The sequence below is a fragment of the Pelodiscus sinensis genome, chromosome 31 (genome assembly GCF_052426305.1).
Source record: "Pelodiscus sinensis isolate ZL-2025 chromosome 31, ASM5242630v1, whole genome shotgun sequence".
Taxonomy (NCBI): domain Eukaryota; kingdom Metazoa; phylum Chordata; order Testudines; family Trionychidae; genus Pelodiscus; species Pelodiscus sinensis.
In genome coordinates this window covers 10,869,139-10,889,676 of record NC_143082.1, presented here as the reverse complement: position 1 = coordinate 10,889,676, position 20,538 = coordinate 10,869,139, and the positions used below count along the sequence as shown (strand labels likewise).

At 50.6% G+C, this 20,538-nt stretch overlaps 1 protein-coding gene across 4 annotated transcripts in view; it reads left to right on the top strand.

Moving 5' to 3' along the window:
- FIGNL2 (fidgetin like 2) overlaps positions 1-19,385 on the top strand; it is a 60,126-nt gene extending 40,741 nt beyond the window's left edge. For 2 of the 4 annotated variants that reach the window (XM_075902039.2, XM_075902038.2), the window contains exon 2: positions 15,456-19,385. In XM_075902039.2, coding sequence (XP_075758154.1) covers positions 15,467-17,683 — 2,217 coding nt within the window. In that variant the 5' untranslated portion in view covers positions 15,456-15,466 and the 3' untranslated portion in view covers positions 17,684-19,385. Of the gene's footprint in view, positions 1-5,628; positions 7,069-15,455 lie in introns of those variants that run through there. The other 2 variants (XM_075902037.2, XM_075902035.2) reach the window with 2 other exon arrangements.
- Positions 19,386-20,538: the final 1,153 nt, after the last annotated feature.

Sequence of the window (20,538 nt, the reverse complement as noted above, 5' to 3'; positions counted from 1 at the left end):
GGAAGATTCAGACCGTGGAAGGGGTTGCTCCAGGCCCTTGCAGATCCCATGGTACCATTCCGTAGGGCAGAGTGTTAGCTGATTTCATCCTATTTCCCTGGACAGGGCTGCATTTCAGTAGTGGACAAAGGGATCCCTCGGTAGCCGTTACATGGGGCGGTTGTGAGATTTAATGCCTTGTTTGCCCAACCTTTCTGAGACCCTGGCAAGCCCCGCTTTGTTCCTGTGGTGGTTTCGTGTGTGTGTTGTTCCCTGCCTCGCCCGCCCTGTGGAATATGATCCCTTGTGCCTCTGCTGTTGTGGAGTCAGCGTTGCCGACTTTCCATTCCCCCCTTTCATCTTCCCTGGGGCTTGCTCCGCTCCCCACCCCTCCTCCTCTAATGTCACTTGTTCATTTCCACTAGAAACGAGGCGCTCGGCAGTTCCTTGGAGGAGCCGATCGCCAGTGGCTCCGGGTTTCCATTTGAGAGAACGGCGCCTTCTCCAGCGCCAGTGGCTGGTGGGGAAGGCTGGGAGCACTTGGAACTGGTGGTGTGATGCAGATCCAATTGCTGGACATTGGATTGCTTGAGAGGCATAAATAAGGCCATGGCACGAAGCCACTTTGCACCAGATGGGGATCCATGCCACCAGGGGGGCATGCACGTTCTGTGTAGAGCTATGTATTGTGTGTAGGTGCAAGTATCTAAAAACCCAGCTGAGGATGCTGCATGTTTATGCTCTCATCCGAGGAGTTTGCCGTGTCAGGTCTCTGCATTGCATGCCTTCCACCGTGGCCGATTGTCACTTGGGCTGGTCCGTGTGAGTCAAGACTCGTGGGCTGTCTGTAAAATAACTTGCCCGGGATTTTTCCGATCGGACCCAGAGGGCTGAAGGATGGGGGCAATAAAAGGAGCGTTGGAACAGAGCGCTCCCCACTTCAAACACTGAACAGTTGGACACCGGGCTGTGCACCCTCGTTGTGCGCTGTTAAAAAGCCCCCCTCACAAAAGCCCACTTCAGCGTTGCTGCTGAATAGATTAACAAGATTTCCATAATTAGTGCACCCGGGAACAATAGGATTCTCCTTTGCCCATCCCCCCTCCCTGCTTTTGTCTTGTGCTTTAGATAATGGAGAGGCAGGGAGGGTGGGAAACTGACTTGCCATTTGGTCACTGGACAGTAATTTTCTCACACTGCCGAAGGGGAGCATTGAAACATCTGTCCTGCTCTGAAAGCTTTATTCACGTTACAATTCAAACCCATGACAACTTCTGTGCCTCCAGCCCCGTCCCCCCACCCCCTCTCTCCCTCCCTGCCTCCCTTCCCTTGTCTTATTTTTAAGGGCATGTGTTTTGTTGTTAGTTTTTTGCTTTGGCCCTTTCCCCAAATGCTTTTGAACCCCACATTTAAACAGATGGTATGGATGCATTTTTCCTGTGTGTTTTTTGATTGTGTTGCATGCTATGCTTAACACTGAAACTCTCTAAACACACTTCATAACAGCAATAATTCTGACACCAGCCAAATTCCAGCGTCCGAAGTTTGCCTGCAGAAACTTTGTTCTGCGTGTTTACCATGCCTCGCACAAAGGCGCTCTGGTCCATGCACTAGCACAGAGCCAGAAATTAGAATCAGGCAGGCCTCTGTGTGTGTGCAAATATTGTGTTTGTGCAGTTGAAAAGATGCTTTGGGAAAATGAGTTCAAACTTTGCCACATGTGTTTGGAAAACCGCCTCTGCCATAAATCCCAATCCTGCCGCCACCCAGTGTGTGGGGAATTCCTGGGAAACCAGTCAGTTCCATGCATGGAGTGACTCCGAGATCAGGCCCATAAATAATAATTATTTTTCTGTGCTGCTGTAAAGCCATCCCCTTTGACCCCCTAGAGGGTGGCCCAGAGGCATGCTGCTGCAGGATTGGGACCTGGTTTGTTATGAAGAGTGGTAAGCCCCATAAACGCATATCTAGTTTCTGCCCTTGGACTTCTCACCTCTTAATAAGACCTACATTTACTGGCTGAGAGCTACTGCACACCATCCTGACCCTGGATCGATTCCTGAACTATTCTCTGAGGTGTTTTGGTAACATTTGAAGAACTAAATGGTGGGATGTTTTCATTTCTAAGGGCCGATGGGAGGGTTACCAGATGGTTTCAGAAAAAATACTGGGGAAAACGCATGCCAGGAAAAAGCTTGTTAAGCAAAAAAACCAAACCCAAACCTCCATGGCCCCTTTAAAAACTGTGTGAGAGACTTTTTGGCACTAACAGGCTGCCGGTGGCCACCCGCCATCCTGCCTCCCTGTGCCAGGCCGGACAGCTCCCTTGTGAAACCCGGTTGCCAGGCTGCCTCCGTATTGAGCTGGACAGCCAGGATTTTCACCTGCTGGCTGGGAAAAAATCAGAAAGTACTGGACATTTTAGGTGTGCTATTCTGAAATAATTTAGTCCGCGTCTACACAGCAGGCAGTTATTTCGAAATAGTGTCAAAATACTGCCAAGCTGGAGCACTTCTTATTCTGACTCCTGTACTCCTCATTGTATGAGGAATAAGGGAAGTCAGAGGAAGAGTGCTCTATTTTGAAATAAGTGCTGTGCAGACGCTCCCTATTTTGAAAGAAGCTGTTTCGAAATAAGCTATGAAATTGATGTAGCTCAATTTGCATAGTTTATTTCAAGTTAAGCCCTGCTGTGTAGACGCACCCTTAAGTCAGCACAGAGACACTCTTAATTTGTAATAAATTGCCCTGTTTCCATTTAGCTTCTGCACATTTGCACCAAAATAACACCAGGAATGAATTAAAACCAGTTTGGGTGTCGATCGGCTAGGAGGGGTTCGTGTCCAAAGGCCCCTGGAGGCATTTAATAAATGAAATAGAATTACACACAAAGTCAGTAAAACATGGTGCAGAGAGCACAGCCCTGCACCTGTCTTAAAACTCACGCAGACTCAGTGATACATTCTGATATAGAATCATAGAATTCTAGGGCTGGAAGAGTCCAGCCCCCTGCGCAAAGCAGGACCAACCCCAACTCAATCATCCCAGTCCGACACAATATCCTGACACAAACTGAAAAAGGAAATGAAGAAACACAGTGATTCCCTTCGCTGTTACTGTAAGGCTATGTCTACACTTCAAAACAAAACAAAACAAAACAAAAAACCAGCTGTGTTCTGAACTTGGATTAGCTAATTTGGGTTAAACTAGTGAGACTAACTCAGGTTAGCAACTCAAATTAAACTCCAGCTCCCTTCTAGGGAGCGCTAATTAAAAGCAGACTAGTCATCAGTGCAATTTTATCCTGAGTTAGCTCACCCAAGGGAAGAACACTCTTTCTTTTGTAGTATAGACACACCCCACATGCCAGAACAACCCCCCAATGAAAATGTATTATTTCTTTTGTAAAACATTCACTCTCTGGAAATGGGGTAGCAGAGGGCGACTTCCAGTTATAGATGCAATTTACTTGTTTCTTTGTGTTTCAAAAGATGTGGACTAGGGCTTTTGCATCGTTCGATTCTTTGGGGAGAGGCAATGCCCTCTCTCAAAGAACTTGATTTCCTTAATGCCCCTTGCCTTGTGGTATTTTTCTTGTAACTTCTAATAATAATAATAATAATAATAATAATTTTACTCTGCAGGGAACAGACACTAAAGTTCGTCTGGTTATAAACTTAAAAAGTTCCACATTTCTTATGTTAAATTGGTGTGGATGGCTGTAAGAGAGAAAATTGCCACTGAAGCTGATCAGCTCAGTATTATAAACGATGAGGTTACTTCTGATTGATTAATTAATTGTATCTGAGCCCAGGTGTTCATAGGGGAGAACTTCAAACCAATGCATGTGTTTTCCAGCTATTTGAAATACGAAAGCAAGCAAAGCAAAGCTTTGGGACAACGTTTGCTCAAGTATCTGTGCCGCATACACACCAGAGGTCATCCTACCTAAAGAGCAAGGACATGCCTGGAAGGAATGGGCACTCCAAGGAAAACGCTGAGAGAGAGAGCCATGTCTTTTGTCTCTTGAAGCTTATTAAAATATATGGCCAATGAGCCTTTGCTGTACAGACCACGAGGAACAATATCCTAGGGTAAAGGACAAGACTCAGTCCATGCCATCAGAGCTCATTAGCGTTATTTGTCTTAAAGCAATGCACAGATTGGGACCCCGTTGTATTAGCTGCTGTACAGAATCACAGTGGCTGTGTCTAGACTGGCCAGTTTTTCCGGAAAATCAGCCGCTTTTCCGGAAAAACTTGCCAGCTGTCTACACTGGCCGCTTGAATTTCCGCAAAAGCACTGACGATCTCATGTAAGATTGTCAGTGTTCTTACGGAAATACTATGCTGCTCCTGTTCGGGCAAAAGTCCTTTTGTGCAAAACTTTTGTGCAAAAGAGCCAGTATAGATAGCTGAGACTTGTTTTCTGCAAAAAAGCCCCGATTGCGAAAATGGCGATCGGGGCTTTTTTGCGGAAAAGCGCGTCTTGATTGGCACGGGCGCTTTTCCGCAAAAAGTGCTTTTGCGGAAAAGCGTCCGTGCCAATCTAGACGCTCTGTTCCGAAAATGCTTTTAACGGAAAACTTTTCCATTAAAAGCATTTCCGGAAAATCATGCCAGTCTAGACATAGCCAGCGAGAGAGAGTCCCTAGCCCATTACATGGTGATGGAGGCAATAGATCCATTTAGCTAGGTCTCAAAGTGCACTTTCTTTAAAATCTATGTGCTTTCTTCCCTGGGACATGCTACAGGGCCATGTGTGTAATATATTCCCCTTCTTCCAAGGAGGTAGCTTTCTGTGTCTGTACCATGCCCAGCCCAGTGAGGTCCTGTTCATGTCGGGGGCTCCTTAGTCTTAACGCAGCACCAAGCTACTATATATTTTAGAGAGTTTGTCTGTTTGATCAAGAACTCCTAAACAGTAAGAGCTAGGACCAACAAATTCGATATATGGCTTCCTCTTATCATAACTTAAAGCAAGGTCAGGGTTTGGTTGTGCCAGGACAATGGGATGTGCCTGGAATGGGATTGTTCTCATCAAACCAAACAGAAAAGAGACAGAATCACCAGAGCAAGTATAGTCCTCCTCACAATTGACATACCTGAGCAAATGCTGAAAGAGTCTAAACCAAGATAAGTCAGAAACATGGGAGGAACCTGGAAGAGGATTGCTTCTCAATACTTAGAGAAAAGAGATCAAATGCAGACATTTGGAGGAGTGCTCTTGGCAGACATTTGGCACAGCAAAATCAATGCTTAAGGTTTGAAAACTAGAAGACAATATTATTGGAAAACCACATTAACTACAGGCAGTCCCCGGGTTACATGGATCCGACTTACATCGGATCCCTACTTACAAACGGGGTGAGGCAACCCCACACTAGCTGCGCCCCCCCCAGCAGACCGCCGAGATGCGCCGCGGTCCCACCGCCCGTGTCCTCTGCGGCTTTTCTCAGCAGACACCTCAGCTTGAGAATAAAGGACTGAGGGAAGTGAGGTGTGGGAGAATAAAACTGAGCTCTGGAGAAATGTTTGACTAGAGTTTCCCCTATAATATGTACCAGTTCCGACTTACGTACAAATTCAACTTAAGAACAAACCTACAGTTCCTATCTTGTACGTAACCCGGGGACTGCCTGTATATACAGCCCTTTTAATTAAAATCTAGCGAATGATAGGAGTGTATAGGGATGAAGAAAAAATGCACTTGATGGAATTCCCATTTTTAAAAACTTACTAAAAAAGATTAAATAGACAAATTTGAACAATCCCTTTTTTAAAGAAATTTGAATTAAAAATTAACTTCATAAGAATAACACTGCATTTTTGAAAAATACAGTCATTTCAGACTTGTACATTTTCCTTTTATTTTCCAAAACCAAAACAAAACAAATTAATTGAGTTAAGGACCCAAGCAATGCCAGGTAAATCTGCTAGTAACATATAACCAGAGTCACAATCTCATCGCTGCCTCATTGGTGGTTCTTGAGCTGGCTGGATCTCCCTGAGACCCAGCCCTTTGTAATCCTGGTTAATGGGTTACTGCAATTAAACCCTAATGCTCTAGGGCCTGGTACTTTTGTTCTGTCTTTTTAAAATGTCCTCCTTGTTCCTCCGCATCGCATGTTTCCTCCTGAAATTCCCCTTTTCTTTTTAATAGCTTCCTGCTGCCTCGTGCTCCCAGCCAAAGGGGGATAGTTTCCTCCCCCTCCACCCATGCTCAGTGTTATGCTTGGAGCAAATCGGCTGCAAGCAGGGAAGTTTATTGGAAAGCACTCGCTTTTGTGTTCATTAAAAAAGGGTCCTTTTCCCGTGGGCTGCCTTTGCTGTCTGTCTGAACGTTTACCTATCAGTGGCGCTTTAATAATGGCAAGTAAAGGCAGGGGATGTCAGATAAAGCCACGCAAAGCTGCCATTTAAATCCTCTTGTGTACGTTTGATAGCCAAAGTGGAAGCACAAATGCCATATAAGTCAATTAAAGCATTAAGTAATCTAATTGTGTTGGGGCCACAAAGTGGCTTAAAGGCTGAGAGAGGCGAACTCCCACTCCCATTCCCCCCCGAACTCCCACTTCAGCATTCCCCCGAGGCCTTTGTGAAGGAGTAAAGGGGGAGGGATGTTAGGGAATGGGCGGCGGTTGGTGGTGAGAACATACATATACAAGGACAACAATGGTCTAAGCCAGGAACTGGGGAAGGGGGGAGTGTGTGTGTGTGTGAGTGTCCGTGTGTGATATGATCGGCGTTCCAAAGGCCTCCTTGTCCTGGCCTTGAGATTGTGGAATTTGTGTTGCGCTCAGCCTGGCTCCTTCTCTGTCTTTGTTCATTAGCGGAGAAGAAGAAGGACGGTGCAATTAAAGCCACTGACCTCCGGAGAAGGGGGATATGCTGTTAGCATTCCTCCAGCACGGCCTGCCCTGGGCTGTTTCATTGTGTGCAGCTTTTCCCAAGGTGGAGACCTTTCTGCACATCGCTGCCCATTTCCAGTGGGAGATAGTGAGCCTCAATCTTGCTGCGGGAGTAAATCTATTGCAGCCAGTGGAGATAACCAAAGCGAACACCCATGTATCAGCAAATCTTGCTCCGGGTATGTGTGTGTAGCCGTGTAATGTGCACCTTATGTCAGGGGTGCAGGACCTAAGGCCTGGGGGCTGGATCTGGCCCCTGGCTTGCCTGGAACTGGCTCCTTGGGCTCAGGGCTTCCTCCCTCCCCCAGCATCAGGGAGCCTATGCTGATGCTCCAATCCTGCCACCCTCCCCCCCCCTCCAATCCCCAGTCCTTCCTCCCTGGGAGGCTGGAGCACCAGCTGTTGGGGGGAGGGGCAAGCCTCGCAGGCTGGAATTAGGATCTCGATCCGTCCCAAGGGCTGTGCCGGGACGGGGGAAGAAGCAGCTCAGACCCCCACCTCCAGCTGCTCTTGCACACACCTCCCTGCCCAGCCTCTGCACCTCCACTCTGCCCCTGTACCCTCCCTCTTGCCCAGACCCCACGCCCCAAGCCTGCTTTCCTCTCCCACACACCAAACCCCTCGTTTTTGGTCCCACTCCAGAGACTAGGCTCCCCCACCCCCAGGCTCGGGTGGGGGAGGGGAATGTGGGGAGTGTCTTTCTGCTTCTTAGTTGGGGGCCACGTCAACGAGCGGTTTTTGTTGTTGTTGCTTTTCACTTTTCTGCGGTCCCCGACAGATTTTTCTGTGGCTCAGCAGCCCCCAACCCGAAAAAGGTTTCCCACCCCTGCCTTATGTCCTCCCACCACACCGAGACCGCACAAGCCAAGCCCCTAAATTCTGTTGAGACTCGTTGGCCTTGATGCTCAGAGGGTGAAAAGCAGCAGAACTCCATTGCTTTCTGTGGAGTCAGCAAGGCACGGACGCTAAGCGAGAGGGCTCGCCCGTACAGCCAGCGGCTGCAGGCTTTCTCCCTTTACTGTCTAAAGATAGAGATTTCCAGGGCACAAGCGTCGGTTTGGGTTTTCTTGAAGATTGCCTCGGAATTGATGAGGCCTGGTTACCCTGCAAGGGGACTCTGCCAATCAGATGCTCCTCCTGCTTCTGTGTCAATTGATCAGAATCACTCGCCGTAGCCAGGTAGAAAACAGATGTGAAGTCCTATTCAGGGCCACATTATGACTTTCGTGGGCCCTAGGCACTTTTGCCTTCGTGGGCCCCTTCCTCCATAAAAAAAAATATTAAAAGTTATTTTTGGTATAACTTTAAATACTTCAACATTGTCATTTTTTTTCTGTTTGAGGCAAAATTTTCGTGGGCCCTAAAAGTTTTTTTTTTTTCTGATGTGAGAAAAAAATTAAAACATTTTCTTCGACCCTAAAAGTTCTTTTTTTTTCCTTCTGATTTTAAAAGAAATTAAAACATTTTCGTGGGCCCCTAAAAGTATCGTGGGCCCTAGGCACTGTGCCTACTGGATAAGTCGGCCTTGCCCATATTTATCGCTCTTAAGCCCTAGTCTAGACTAGGGAGTTATTTCAAAATGGGGCGAAGGATAGCCTGCTAAACCCAGTGTTGCAAGCACAATCCTTGAGGGAGCCATTTAGGGATCTGGGGCAAATCTGTCAGGGGTGGTACTTGGCCCTGTCATGGGTGCAGGGGACGGGACTCAATGACCTCTCAAGGTCCCTTCCAATTCTATGAGATAGGTATATCTCCATATATTATTATTTCAAAATAACAAGCGGCACGGAGCATCCACACTACCCAGCCCGTTATTTTGCAATAAGGGGCTGGTTATTTCAAAATAACTCCTGCTTTCCATGAGGAATAACGCTTATTTCGAAGTAGCAGTCGTGTGGACGTTCTGCTGCTGCTATTTCGAAATAACGACTCCCCTGAGTCATTCAGAGTCATTCCTCCCCAGTGCTTCCTGGGGCTCTAAGTCGAGGTAGCACATCCACTTTAAGGGAGACTTCCTCGGACTCATTTTGGGGCTTCCCTGCAGTGTGGACGTGCTATTTCAAAATAGTTATTTCAGACGTTATTCGTTTGAAATAAGTTATTTCGAGATAATTTCCTAGTGTAGACATGCCCTTAAAGGCCTGGTCCAGAGGGAGACAAAGTCCAGAGGATGCTCCACACCTGACACAAGCGTGCCCTGCCCGATGGTAAAATCCTGCTGGGAGCTGTTTGAGTCGGAAGGGGACCACAGCAGTTCCGAGCAGGTACTGTATCTGGAACAAAAGCCCTCCCTCCAGAGAACACTGTGCTGGACAACATGGCGGCTTGTCCGGCTTGTTGCTGTCTCTCCCTGCCTACCGACGCATGCTGCAGGCAGCACAAAGAAGGAGGCTGGTCCTGTAAGAAGCTGAACCTGGACCCTGGTGTGAACAGCTTTGGCTGGGTGGACTCCAGGGAAAATTGGAACCTCCCCCCTTCCCGCCCAACTCACGCACTGCATGGGGCCAGAGCAGTTGCTGCATTCCAGAAGGTATCTCTTTATGGCTGCTTTGCCTGATTTATCCCCACGCCCCCATTCACACTGGCCTCATGGGAGTCTCTTTGGACCCTTGCTCTGCTGGGCTCTGCAGTTCTTCTGGGGTGGCAGGGCTGTTTGCCGTTGGGGCCTCCCACTGCCCTTCATGGCTCTTAGATATTTCACCGACCTGCCAGGCTGGGTTGAATTTCACATGAAAAGAGCTTGGGATTCCTCTTGGCTCATGGAAAATTCATAGCAAGCCCCCGATCCTTAAGGAGACGTGTTTGGGGAGGTGTCGTTATCCACGTACTGATAGGAACCGCTGCTTTGTGGTTTGCTCTTTTACACGGCAGCTCCTTTAGGCACCGCAGCCTTTGAGTTGAGTCCTAGCATCTTTGCTTAAATCCACCTCTGCTTTCTTTGAGCCCTTGGGGCTGAGTCTCCTGTGCCCCCGTCCCTTATGTGAAGCATGTCTAAGGGGAGAGGTGCAGAGCCTTTGGCTGTGTCTACACTGGCATGAATTTCCAGAAATGCTTAAAACGGAATACTATTCCGTTTTCAGTTTTTCCGGAGAAGGAGCGTATACATTGGCAGGCTGCTTTTCCAGAAAAGCCCTTTTTCCGGAAAAGCGTCTGTGGCCAATGTAGACGCGCTTTTCCGGAAAAGAGCCCCGATCGCCATTTTCGTGATCGGGGCTTTTTTCCAGAAAAGACTACTGGGCTGTCTACACTGGCCCTTCTCCGGAACAATATTCCGGATTAAGGACTTATGCCCGAGCGGGAGCAGAATAGTTTTTCCGGAATAGCGGCTGATTTTGTACAGTAGAGCATCGTTGCTTTTCCGGAAATTCAAGGGCCAGTGTAGACAGCTCACAGCTTATTCCGGAAAAGCGGCTGATTTTCCGGAATAAGTGGCCCAATGTAGACACGGCCCTAATGTTCTATCCCAAACTTACCTTCAAACTCCGGGGGCGGGGAACCTTTTTAGGAGGTAGGGGGCGGATCCACAGAAAAACCACTCGGGGGCCGCACACAAGTGAGAAGCTAACCAAAAACCCCAAGCCCTCACTGACGTGGCCCCAGACTGAGAAGGAGAAAGACCCTCCCCACATTCCCCAGCACACCAGAGCCTAGGGGGGCCCAGGCTAGCGGCCCAGGCCAGTAGAGATTTTGTGTGCTCCATCCACAAGATAGGGCAGCAGCTGGAGCACTAGCATGGGCTCCCCAGTGCTGGGGGAGGGGGGGCCCTGAGCCTTGGGGGCCAGTTCCAGGCAAACTGGGGATCTGGCACCCCAATCCCCTGTCCCAGATCACAGTCCCCTCCTGCCCTAGCTTACAACCCAAATCCCTGCACCCCAATTCCGTGCCCTAGGTCACAATCCATCCCTCTGCACCCCAGTCCAGTGCCCCAGGTCACAACTGCCTCCTTCACCCAGACTCCCTCCCTTAGCCCAAGCCCACTTCTGCACCCAACCTCCATCCCAGACCTTTGCACCTCATCTATTAATATGGAAGAGTGTGGCCCTCAACCACTTTCCAAATTCTCAGAATGGCCTCCCCCATCGAAATGCATTGCCCACCCCACATCTAACCCTTTAAGCAGGTTGAGTGAAAATGCAGACCAGTGTTACCCTGCCCCCATGTGCCTCTGACACCACTGCAAAGTGCTGCTTCTTGAAAATTGCTGTCCCCGGTCCCAGGAGGCCTGAGGAACAGGCTGAGGGCGAGTCTAAATTGCTGCGCTACAGCCTTTTGATCTTGGTTACAACCTCTGGCAACCTTAACGCTGGCCGGGCATGTGAGTTCATAGGGCAGTGTTTGTCTTTTGGTCTTGCCCTTGCAGTGGCTTGCTTTGGGCACGGCGAGGGTTTCTAAGCACTGCTGCAATAGAAGTAGTGATATTAAAGATCCATCATGTGCTGGATGGCGTGCGGGTCATATTTTGAAACTCTTGGATTAAAAGTGGCTCAAGCAACGGAAAGCACCACAGTGGTTATGAGTGATACGCTGGGAATTGCAGGTGTGGTGTGAATAGAGTGAAACCCATGGCAAGCCATCAGGAATGAGAATGTTTCCTCGCAGGCCCTGATCCTGTGTGCTCTATACTGAACCACAACATTGTCTTGGTCAAAAAATGCTTCCTGATAGGACTGTCAACAAAACATGCCTCTGATCTCGGCATTCATGTGACCACAAGGGGGCAGATCTCAGGTTTGGCACATGATACTGTTTGGAGATGTGCAGAACACTGACGGTGCATCTACACAGCACCCTTACCTCAAAAGAAGCGTAAATTGCATAGCTTATTTCGAGGTTATTTCAAAATAGCTTATTTCAAAATTTCGAACTAAAGCACTATTTCGACAAATCCCATAACCCTCGTGGAATGAGGATTACAGGGATGCTGGAATAGCATTTATTTCTAAATACTAGCCAATTAGCCCATCATAAGACGGGATTTTCAGGTCTCTCCTCCATGTCGGTCTTCTCTCCTGAGCCTCCGGTCTCTTGCTCCGTCTTTTTCTCTCTCTCTCTCCTCCTCCTGCTGCCTCTCCCCCCTCTCTCTCTCAGCTCTCCTCTGCCTCCTGCCTCTCTCTCTTTCTTTTCTCCTCCCGCTCCTGCCTCTCACTTGGGGAACCCTGGAGCCCAAATGGCCGTTTGGGCTCCGCACTCCCCGTGCTGCATGGTAGGCGCGGAGCCCAAACGGTCGCTAGCGCCACTTGCTCCCCCAGAGGGAACAGCCAGCAACAGCGCCCGCCCAGAGGGAACAGCCAGCATTTCGGCATTACAGACACACAGACATTGGGCTACTATGTATATGACTAGCCAATTAGCCCGCCATAAGACTGGATTTTCAGGTATTCTCTCCTGAGCGCTCTCTCTCTCTCTCTCTCTCTCTCTCTCCTACTGCCTACCCCCTCTCTCTCAGCTCTCCTCTGCTTCCTGCCTCTCTCTCCTTCTCTTTCTTTCTCTTCTCCCCCTCCTGCTCTCACTCTCCCTTTCTCTTCTCCTCCTCCTCCTCCTGCCTCTCTCTCCCCTCTGTCTCTCCCCGCCCCCCTTGCCTTTCCCTCCCGCTGTGGTGCTTGGCTGAGTGCTGCCTGCTCAGCCGGGCTGCCGCGACGGAGGGGGGTGGGGCGGTGACGTACACGGCCAGGGGGTGGGGAAGGGGGGCAGTGATATACACGGCCCCACCCCCTGGCCGTGTACGTCACTGCTCCGCCCTCTTCCCCTCCCTCCATGGTGGCTCAGCTGAGTGTTGCACGCTCAGCCGGGCCGCCGCGGGGGAGGGGGCAGGGCGGTGACGTACACAGCCAAGGGGCCCCTCCCTCTCCTCTCCCGCGGCGCACCACTCAGCGCCACGGCAGGAGGAGGAAGGTGGGGGCGGTGACGTACACGGCCCCGCCCCCTGGATGTGTACATCACCGCCCTGCCCCCCTTCCTGTCCCACCGGGCCCACCTGAGTGGCGCTCAGCTGGGCCCCGGCGGGGGAGCAAGCGGCGGCAAGCGGCCCTTTGGGGTCCGGCTGCGGCCAGTGGCTGCACCCCCCCTCCACCAGGTCTGCTTCCCGCCCCCCTCCTCCTGTCCAGCTCCACGGCCCCCGAACCCCCCCAGCTCTGCTTCCCACCCCCCTTCCGGCCAGCCACGCCCCCTTCCTCTCCCTGCGTGGCGCCCCGCCCCCCTTCCCCTCCCTCCCTCCCCCTCTGTGGCGCGCTGCGCCGCTCCCAGCTGAGCGGTGCTCCCGCCGGGCCCCTTGCCAGCGCTTGCTCCCCTGCCGGGGTCCGGCGGGAGCACCGCTCAGCCGGAAGCGGCGCAGCACGCCACAGCGCACCACACAGGGAGTGGAAGGGGGCGGGGCTGGCTGGAAGAGAGGTGGAAAGCAGAGCTGGGGGGGATTGGGGGCTGTGGGGCTGGAGGGGAGGATGGGGGGCCGGAGGAAGGGGAAAGGGAAGCAGCGCTGGTGGGGGTGTGTGTCCAGGGGGCCGTGCGGCCCGAACCGCCACGGAGCAAGGGGAAGGGGGGGCGGGGCTCTGATGTACACGGCCAGGGGGGGCGTGGCCGTGTACGTCAGCTTTACAGACGCACAGACACTGGGCTACTATATATATGATATTTCAATATCTTTTAAAATAACAGGTGCATTTAAAGATGTGGAATAGCTATTTCGCTGTGTAGATGTAGCCTAAGGCGTTATTTTGAAATAACAGGGTATGTCTAGACTACATGCCTCTGGTAGCAGAGGCATGTAAAATAGGCTACCTGACATAGACAATGAAGCAGGGATTTAAATATCCATGGCTTCATTAAAATAAAAATGGCCGCTGTGCTGTGCCGGATCAGCTGATTGTCAGCATAGCACACTAGTCAAGATACGGCTCGGTCGACAAGGGAAGCCTTTGTTGACCGCTCCTGTAAACCTCGTTCCACAAAAAGCATATTGTCACTTGTGATCAGAGACACGATTTCAGCATATACTCCCAATTATTACATCCTTGCTGCCCATCCTGTAAATACAAAATCTGATGTATAGTCATAGGACTCACACCACAGCACCAAAACTCGAATAAACTATTTTGAAATAAGCTATTGACGTAGCTCAATTTGCATAGCTTATTTTGAGTTAAGCCCTGCTGTGTAGAAGCATCCCAAGGGTACGTCTACACAGCAGGGCTAAACTCGAAATAAGCTACGCAACTTGAAATAGCTTATTTCGAACTTGGGCATGTCTACATGGCACTTACTTCGAAATAGAGAACTCTTCCTCCAACTGCTCTTACACCTCGTAAAATGAGGGTTACAGGAGTTGGAGTAAGAAGTCCTCCGGCTGGACATTATTTCGATATTATGTCGAAATAACTGGTTGTGTGTAGACACGTACTTTGTTATTTTGAAATAACTGTGCTGTGTAGACATAGCTTAAATGAAAATGTGGAGTCCTGTGGCACCTTAAAGACTAACAGATTGATTTGAGCATATGCGTTTGTGGGTAAAACCCCATGTTGTCAGATACATGGAGTGGAAATTACAGACATAAATATACTAGCCCATGAAAAGCAGGGAATGAGAGATATCCATGCATCTGATGAAGTGAGGTTTTGCTCACAAAAGCTTCTGTCCAAATAAATCTGATCGTTTTCAAGGTGCCACAGGATTCCTTGTTGTTTTTGCAGATACAAACTAACACAGCTACCCCTCTGATACAGGTGAATATTAGGGATGTAAAATCCTGTTTTAAAAGATAACAGGCTAAACTTACATTTAACCAGTTAGCTGGGATCTCGCAAGTCAGGGGAGGGGTACGCCATCCCGACCAGGCTGAAACAACCCCAACCTGCAGTGCAGGGGCTGTTCTGGCCAGGCTGGGCTGAGCCTGCTACACCACAAGCGGGGGCTGCTCAGGCCAAACCCGCTGCACCAGTGTCACCAGTGGGGCATTGCTCCAACCTGGTCGGTCTGGAGCATGCGCGTGCACGCACACACACACACACCCCCGCCTCCACAGCTTGGTGCGGTAGGCCTGGCTGGGCTGTAGCAGCCAATTAACTGGTTACCAAATGTTTTCCCTGTGTAATTTAAAACATTTTTGGTTGTGAAGGCTGATTCGCTTTTTTTTTTTTTTTTTAAATAAAAGAGATTTGCTCCCCCTACTCACGGGGGAGAAGAAACTCGCTCCCAAAGGGAGGCCACCCCAGCCTCAAAAGGGGCGCTTTGGCCCGCATGGAGCCTTTTGCGACAATATTCAAACATTAGTGCCGGAAGTCAGGCGGCTGAAAGCCGTGGGTTGTGTTTCCCAGGGGCTAAACCGCCCTGAACTCCTGGAACCTCAGTGGGGTTGCGGCTGTTCTGCTCTTCGAACGATCTGCCCCCTTTCAGTCAGGTGAGGGGTTCTTGGCCTCTTCCCAGCCGAAGACATCCCTCCATGGAGCCATTCACTGAGCCAGGGCCTCCTGAATGTTTAGCAGGCTGAGAACGGCAGGGTGCTGCGCTTAGTCCTGCTGCGCTACTCCGGGACTGCATTTAACCCTTTCTGCCTCTGTTTCCCTCTCCCCAGCTCTGTTGAAGATGCACTGGACACCAGAGCATGCCCAGCCCCTGAACCAGTGGCCAGAGCAGCACCTTGATGTCTCTTCCACCACCTCCTCGCCGGCCCACAAATCGGACCTCTACCACAGCAGCCGGCAGCGCTTCAACTACGCCTGGGCCAACGACGACATCTCCGCCCTGACGGCCTCCAACCTCCTTAAGAGGTACGCGGAGAAGTACTCGGGGGTGCTGGAGTCGCCCTACGAGAGGCCAGTGCTGAACAGCTACGGCGATGGAGCCTTTGGGCCGCTCAATGGTCAGAAAGGGGACGTCGAGCCTTGGCCGATGTCTCACGGCGCGGACGGTGCCTACCCCCTGAACGCCATGCACGATGGACTGCCTGGCTCAAAGGGGGTGGTCCCTTCTGGCCCAGGAAACGGGCCCGTCGGCCTTGGCAGCTCTCCCGTAGTCCCAGGCAACCTCGCAGATCCCATGTATCCCACTAACGCATGCGGGGGAGCTGCCGGCTCCAGCGGCCTTGGCTCGTCTCAGGAGTATACCTCAGGCTACAGTGGCACCTACTTGCCATCAGGCTACTGCAGCCAGCCTGCTACAGCACTTCCCCCTCCCCACCCCTCGTCCCTGCACAGCTCAGGGCTCCTGCAGCCCACGCACCCGTCCTCTGCGCTGGTCCCCAGCTACGGCTCCTCAGGTCCCATGTACAACTACGCTTCCAGCAGCTACCCGCCGCAGCCTGGCTATGGGGGGATCCACCCCCCCCACCCGTCAGCCTCTTACCTGGCCTCAGGCATTGCGGCACCCACCCCCATCGCCCCGCCACCCCCTTCCTCCAGGCCCCCGGTCATCCCTGGTTATAGCTACCAGAGCTCCAGCCTCCCTCCGCTCCCGGTGCCCCCCCTCAGCAGTGACTCAGGGGCCTCCCTGAAACGAAAGGCCTTTGATATCCCCGGGGGGGAGGACGAAGGTGAGGGCAGGTACAGGAAATACAGCTACGAGCAACCAAAGTCCACCCCCGAGTCGCCATACCAGATGTCCGACAACAGCGAATGTAGAGGCAACGGCTTCAGTCGAAGCACCGAGGCCTCCCAGCTGCCCTTCAAGGCTGGGAAAAGGCCAGCAGGAGCAGCCACAACTGTGGCCTTGGAGGACCACGTAGGGAAGTACAGCAGCCAGCCCATGAAAGGCCTGGTCTCCCCTCCGTTTGGTGCTGGGGAGGCCCCTTTGAGGGCCAGGGAGAGCTTTGAGAAGTTCACTCCTCCCCTTGCCAATGGCGAGCGTGCAGGTGGGGAGCCGGGCCACACTTTCAGCCACGGTATGCAGGCCAAGCCACAGGTATTCAGCAGCCAGCCCGTGGAAGAGCAGCTGAAAAACATGGACCCCCTGATCCTAGAGCTGGTGAACAACAAAATCGTCGATTGCAGCCCTCCCGTCCAGTGGACAGACATCGCTGGCCAGGTCTCTGTCAAAGCCGCCATTGAGGAAGAGCTGGTGTGGCCTATCCTGAGGCCTGGGGCCTACACTGGGGAGAGCCGGCCACCCAGGACCATCCTGCTGTTCGGGCCTCGTGGGGCAGGGAAGACCCTGCTGAGCAGGTGCATTTCCACCCAGCTGGGCTCCACCTTCCTGAAGCTGAGCGGGACGGCCCTCCTTTCCAAGTGGAAGGGCGAGGCTGAGAAGATCCTGCAGACGGTCTTCTTCGTGGCCAACTGCCGGCAGCCGGCGGTGGTGCTCATCACCGAGGTGGAGTCCCTCCTCGTGGCCTGCAGTGGTGAAGAAGCCACCCAGGTGAGTGGCCTCAAGTCCCAGCTGCTTTCCTACCTGGACAACATCGCTACCTCAGCCGAGCAGAACGTCGTGGTCATAGGGACGACCACCCGGCCCAGCAATGTGGACGAAGCCTCCCAGAGAAGGTTCACCAAGCGGTTCTACATCTGCCCGCCCGACAGCATCGCCCGGCGGCAGATCCTCCACCACACCTTGGCCCAGCAGAACTACTGCCTCAGCGAAAGGGAGATGGCCTCCCTTGTGCAGCACACCGAGAGCTACTCGGGCAGCGAGCTCATCCAACTGTGCCAGCAGGCTGGCCCCACCAAACTCCACGGCCTGCCCAGCCAGCTGCAGCCCACCTCCTACAAAGACTTTGAGAATGCCTTCTGCAAAGTCCGCCCCACTGTCTCCCAGAAGGAGTTGGACTTGTATGTGGAATGGGATAAAATGTACGGGTCCAGGCACTGACGGCATGTGGAAAGAGGGGAGCCGAGCCTTCAGCCTCAGACTCCAGAGGTGGGTTTGGGGTTTTTTTTTTTTTTTTGCTGGTGGTGATACTTGTATGACAACTTGACCTCTGATCAGGTTATTTTGTAGTCGTTGATTTCTGTTGCTCTGGAGTCTCTGGTCTAGTGCCAGCTGCTGAGGATGGAATCGCAGCTCATCCGTGAATTCAGTCCGGGTCCTTTGTCTTTCTTCTCTGTCCAAGCTGATCTGACAGTGAAATAATTGATCCAAGGAAAGAACCAAACACAAACAAATTCTTTTACAGGCTTTGTTATGTCAGACTTGACTGATTTTGTTTGTTCGTTTGTTTTTTCGAAAGTAGTCGCTCACTGAACTCAGGATAATCTATTTATTATTCGTCTACTTTCCCGTTCATCCATGTTGAGACCAGCAATGTAAAGGATGCAGCTGGGGGGGATGCATTTGGTTGTAGTCTTCTCCTCCGTAACATGACAGCTCTTTAGTCGATTTACAAAGACCTTATTTCCGTTATTGTTCCTAATAGACGTTTGTCAGCCATCATTTAACAAAACCAGCTCCTTTTGAATGTGGCACTATGGGCAATTTTTCTGTACTGCATTGTGCCATATTAAGGACATATTTCCCCCTAAAATCAACTCTTCAAGCCATCGTGAAGAATTTATTACTGGGAGTAAATGGCACGGGGAGATGGGAGGAGGGAGGGAAGGTTTTTGGAGTAAAAAAATGTAGATTGTTTAATATACTAGACCTCATTTTTATTTTTGTAATGTATGTAGTATTTTTTTGTTTGTTTTTTCTTTTTAACTACTCAGGAAAAAGTTTACCTCAGAAAAAAAAACAACCAACCTGAATGTGTTTATAAAAACTGTTTTTTATCTTCTCAAGCAAAAGAAGGAAAAAAAAGATCTTAAGCGTTTGCAAACTCAGTACAAAGCTGCATTATATGTTTGCTTCCAAGAAAGGATAACAGAAAGAAGAATGAAAAAAAAACTTGAAGTTGTTACAAAGATGAAAGTTGAATGTATTTCAGGTGCTTTTCACAATATATTATGCCATAAATTTATTTTATTTTTTTTTAAACATTGTTATTGTAGTGTTTGGTGGAGTAATGTGTCTTCAAAGGAAAGAGAGTATTAGTGCCGTAGTTTAAAAGCTGTTGCTAGTACCACTTTTTGGATAAGCCTACTGGATACATCCCTAATTTCTTCGTTTGCAAAGCTAATTTCTGTTGGGTTCTCCGCTGGCGTGTTCTTCCTAAGGGTCCCGCCTGTATTACAGAAGGAATCATATTAGTATAGGCCCAGCCATTTTGTAAAAAGGTTCATTTTTGCCTTTCTGGACAGGAAAAACTATGTTAGAGAACCAAGTGTTAACCTGCAAAGACCTCTGCACAGTGTGTTTTTAGACCTTGTTGACAGGAGAAAGCTGTACTGAGTTAGTTGAGGGTGAGATTTTTTAACAGATTTAATGAAACCAATGCAAATTGCAGGGTGGATGTTTAAACCAGGCATATTTCAATGCAACCAAAGTCAGATAGGATTTTGCAGATGATGAACTGGTTTTAAACCAGGGGAGGGCAAATATGGCCTCACCAGCCAGATCTGGTCCACCAGGGCAGATGGTTTCAATAAAGATACTGGACACACTTGACATTACATCGCAATCTACATTCCATCTTATTTAGAAAATACCAGACATTTATATTTTCTCAATTTGTTTCCTGTACAGAAAGCTCAAATACTGAACTGTCTGGTTCAAAACCGGACACCTGGCAATCGTAGGGTTAACCCCTGGCAGGCTGTTACTGCTATATTTACCTGCGGTGTGGGCAATTGCAGCTCCCATTGGCCATGAATCACCATGGAGCTGCAGGAAGTGTCCTGGTCTGCACCACTTCCCGCAGCTCCCATTGGCCAGGAACGGCAATCCGCAGCCAATGGGAGCTGCAGTCGCCGGTGTCTGCAGAGGCACAGGTAAATACAGGGGTGGCAGCCCGTTAGGGGTTAGTTTATTGCCCACCCCAGCTTTAAGCCAAAATAAGAGGCTTGCACCAGTTTAACTAAATCATTTTAAAAAAAGCAAACCAGAAGTGAAACCAGTGCCATGTTGGTCTCAGCGCATTTCTTAACTGCCTGATCCTCCAGGTTGTGTCATTCCCATGCCATGTTGCTGGACATCAGGGCCTTTGTTTGCAGACCCCCACCAAACAGGAGCAGAGAGTAACAGCAGGTGGGAAGAGCTAAATATCTCCTGTGTCTTCCTGACGCTGGTTTTAATGCCGCTGAGACTCACATGTAACGGGGGCTCAGTCTGCTCCAGCAGAGGCTTTTTCCTTCTGTCACTGTCCTTCCGTCTAGCAAAGAGAGCCATTTTCTAGTTAGCTGTGGGGAGAGGCAGGGCAGTGCAGCTGTGACGCCTGGGAATCACACCCCTGGCCTAGTGCCATTGCTGCCAATCCAGAACCAAGAGCCTGATTCCCAACCCCTCTGAAGCCAACAGAAGGGCACGTTAGGATTCTTCTTCGGCAGGGACATTTGCGTCACCTCAGCCCCTGACTGGTTGGCTGAGCTGCATTTATACAGCCTGTGAAAACAAGCCAAGTACTTGGTGTACAAAACGCCTCCTCGGAACTGCCTTGTTCCCTTTTTCAGAACGCGCCAGCCCTGTGGCTCAGGCTTGTCTTGGGCACCGCAGCAATACCTAACAGCAAGAGCAGTGCTGGGCAAAATACGGCCCGCGAGCCGCATCCAGCCTGCCAAGCCACCGGGATCCGGAGCCCCAGGCAGGCTCCCCCACAGCCCCGTGCGCCGGGCAGAAACGCAGCTGCAGGGCTC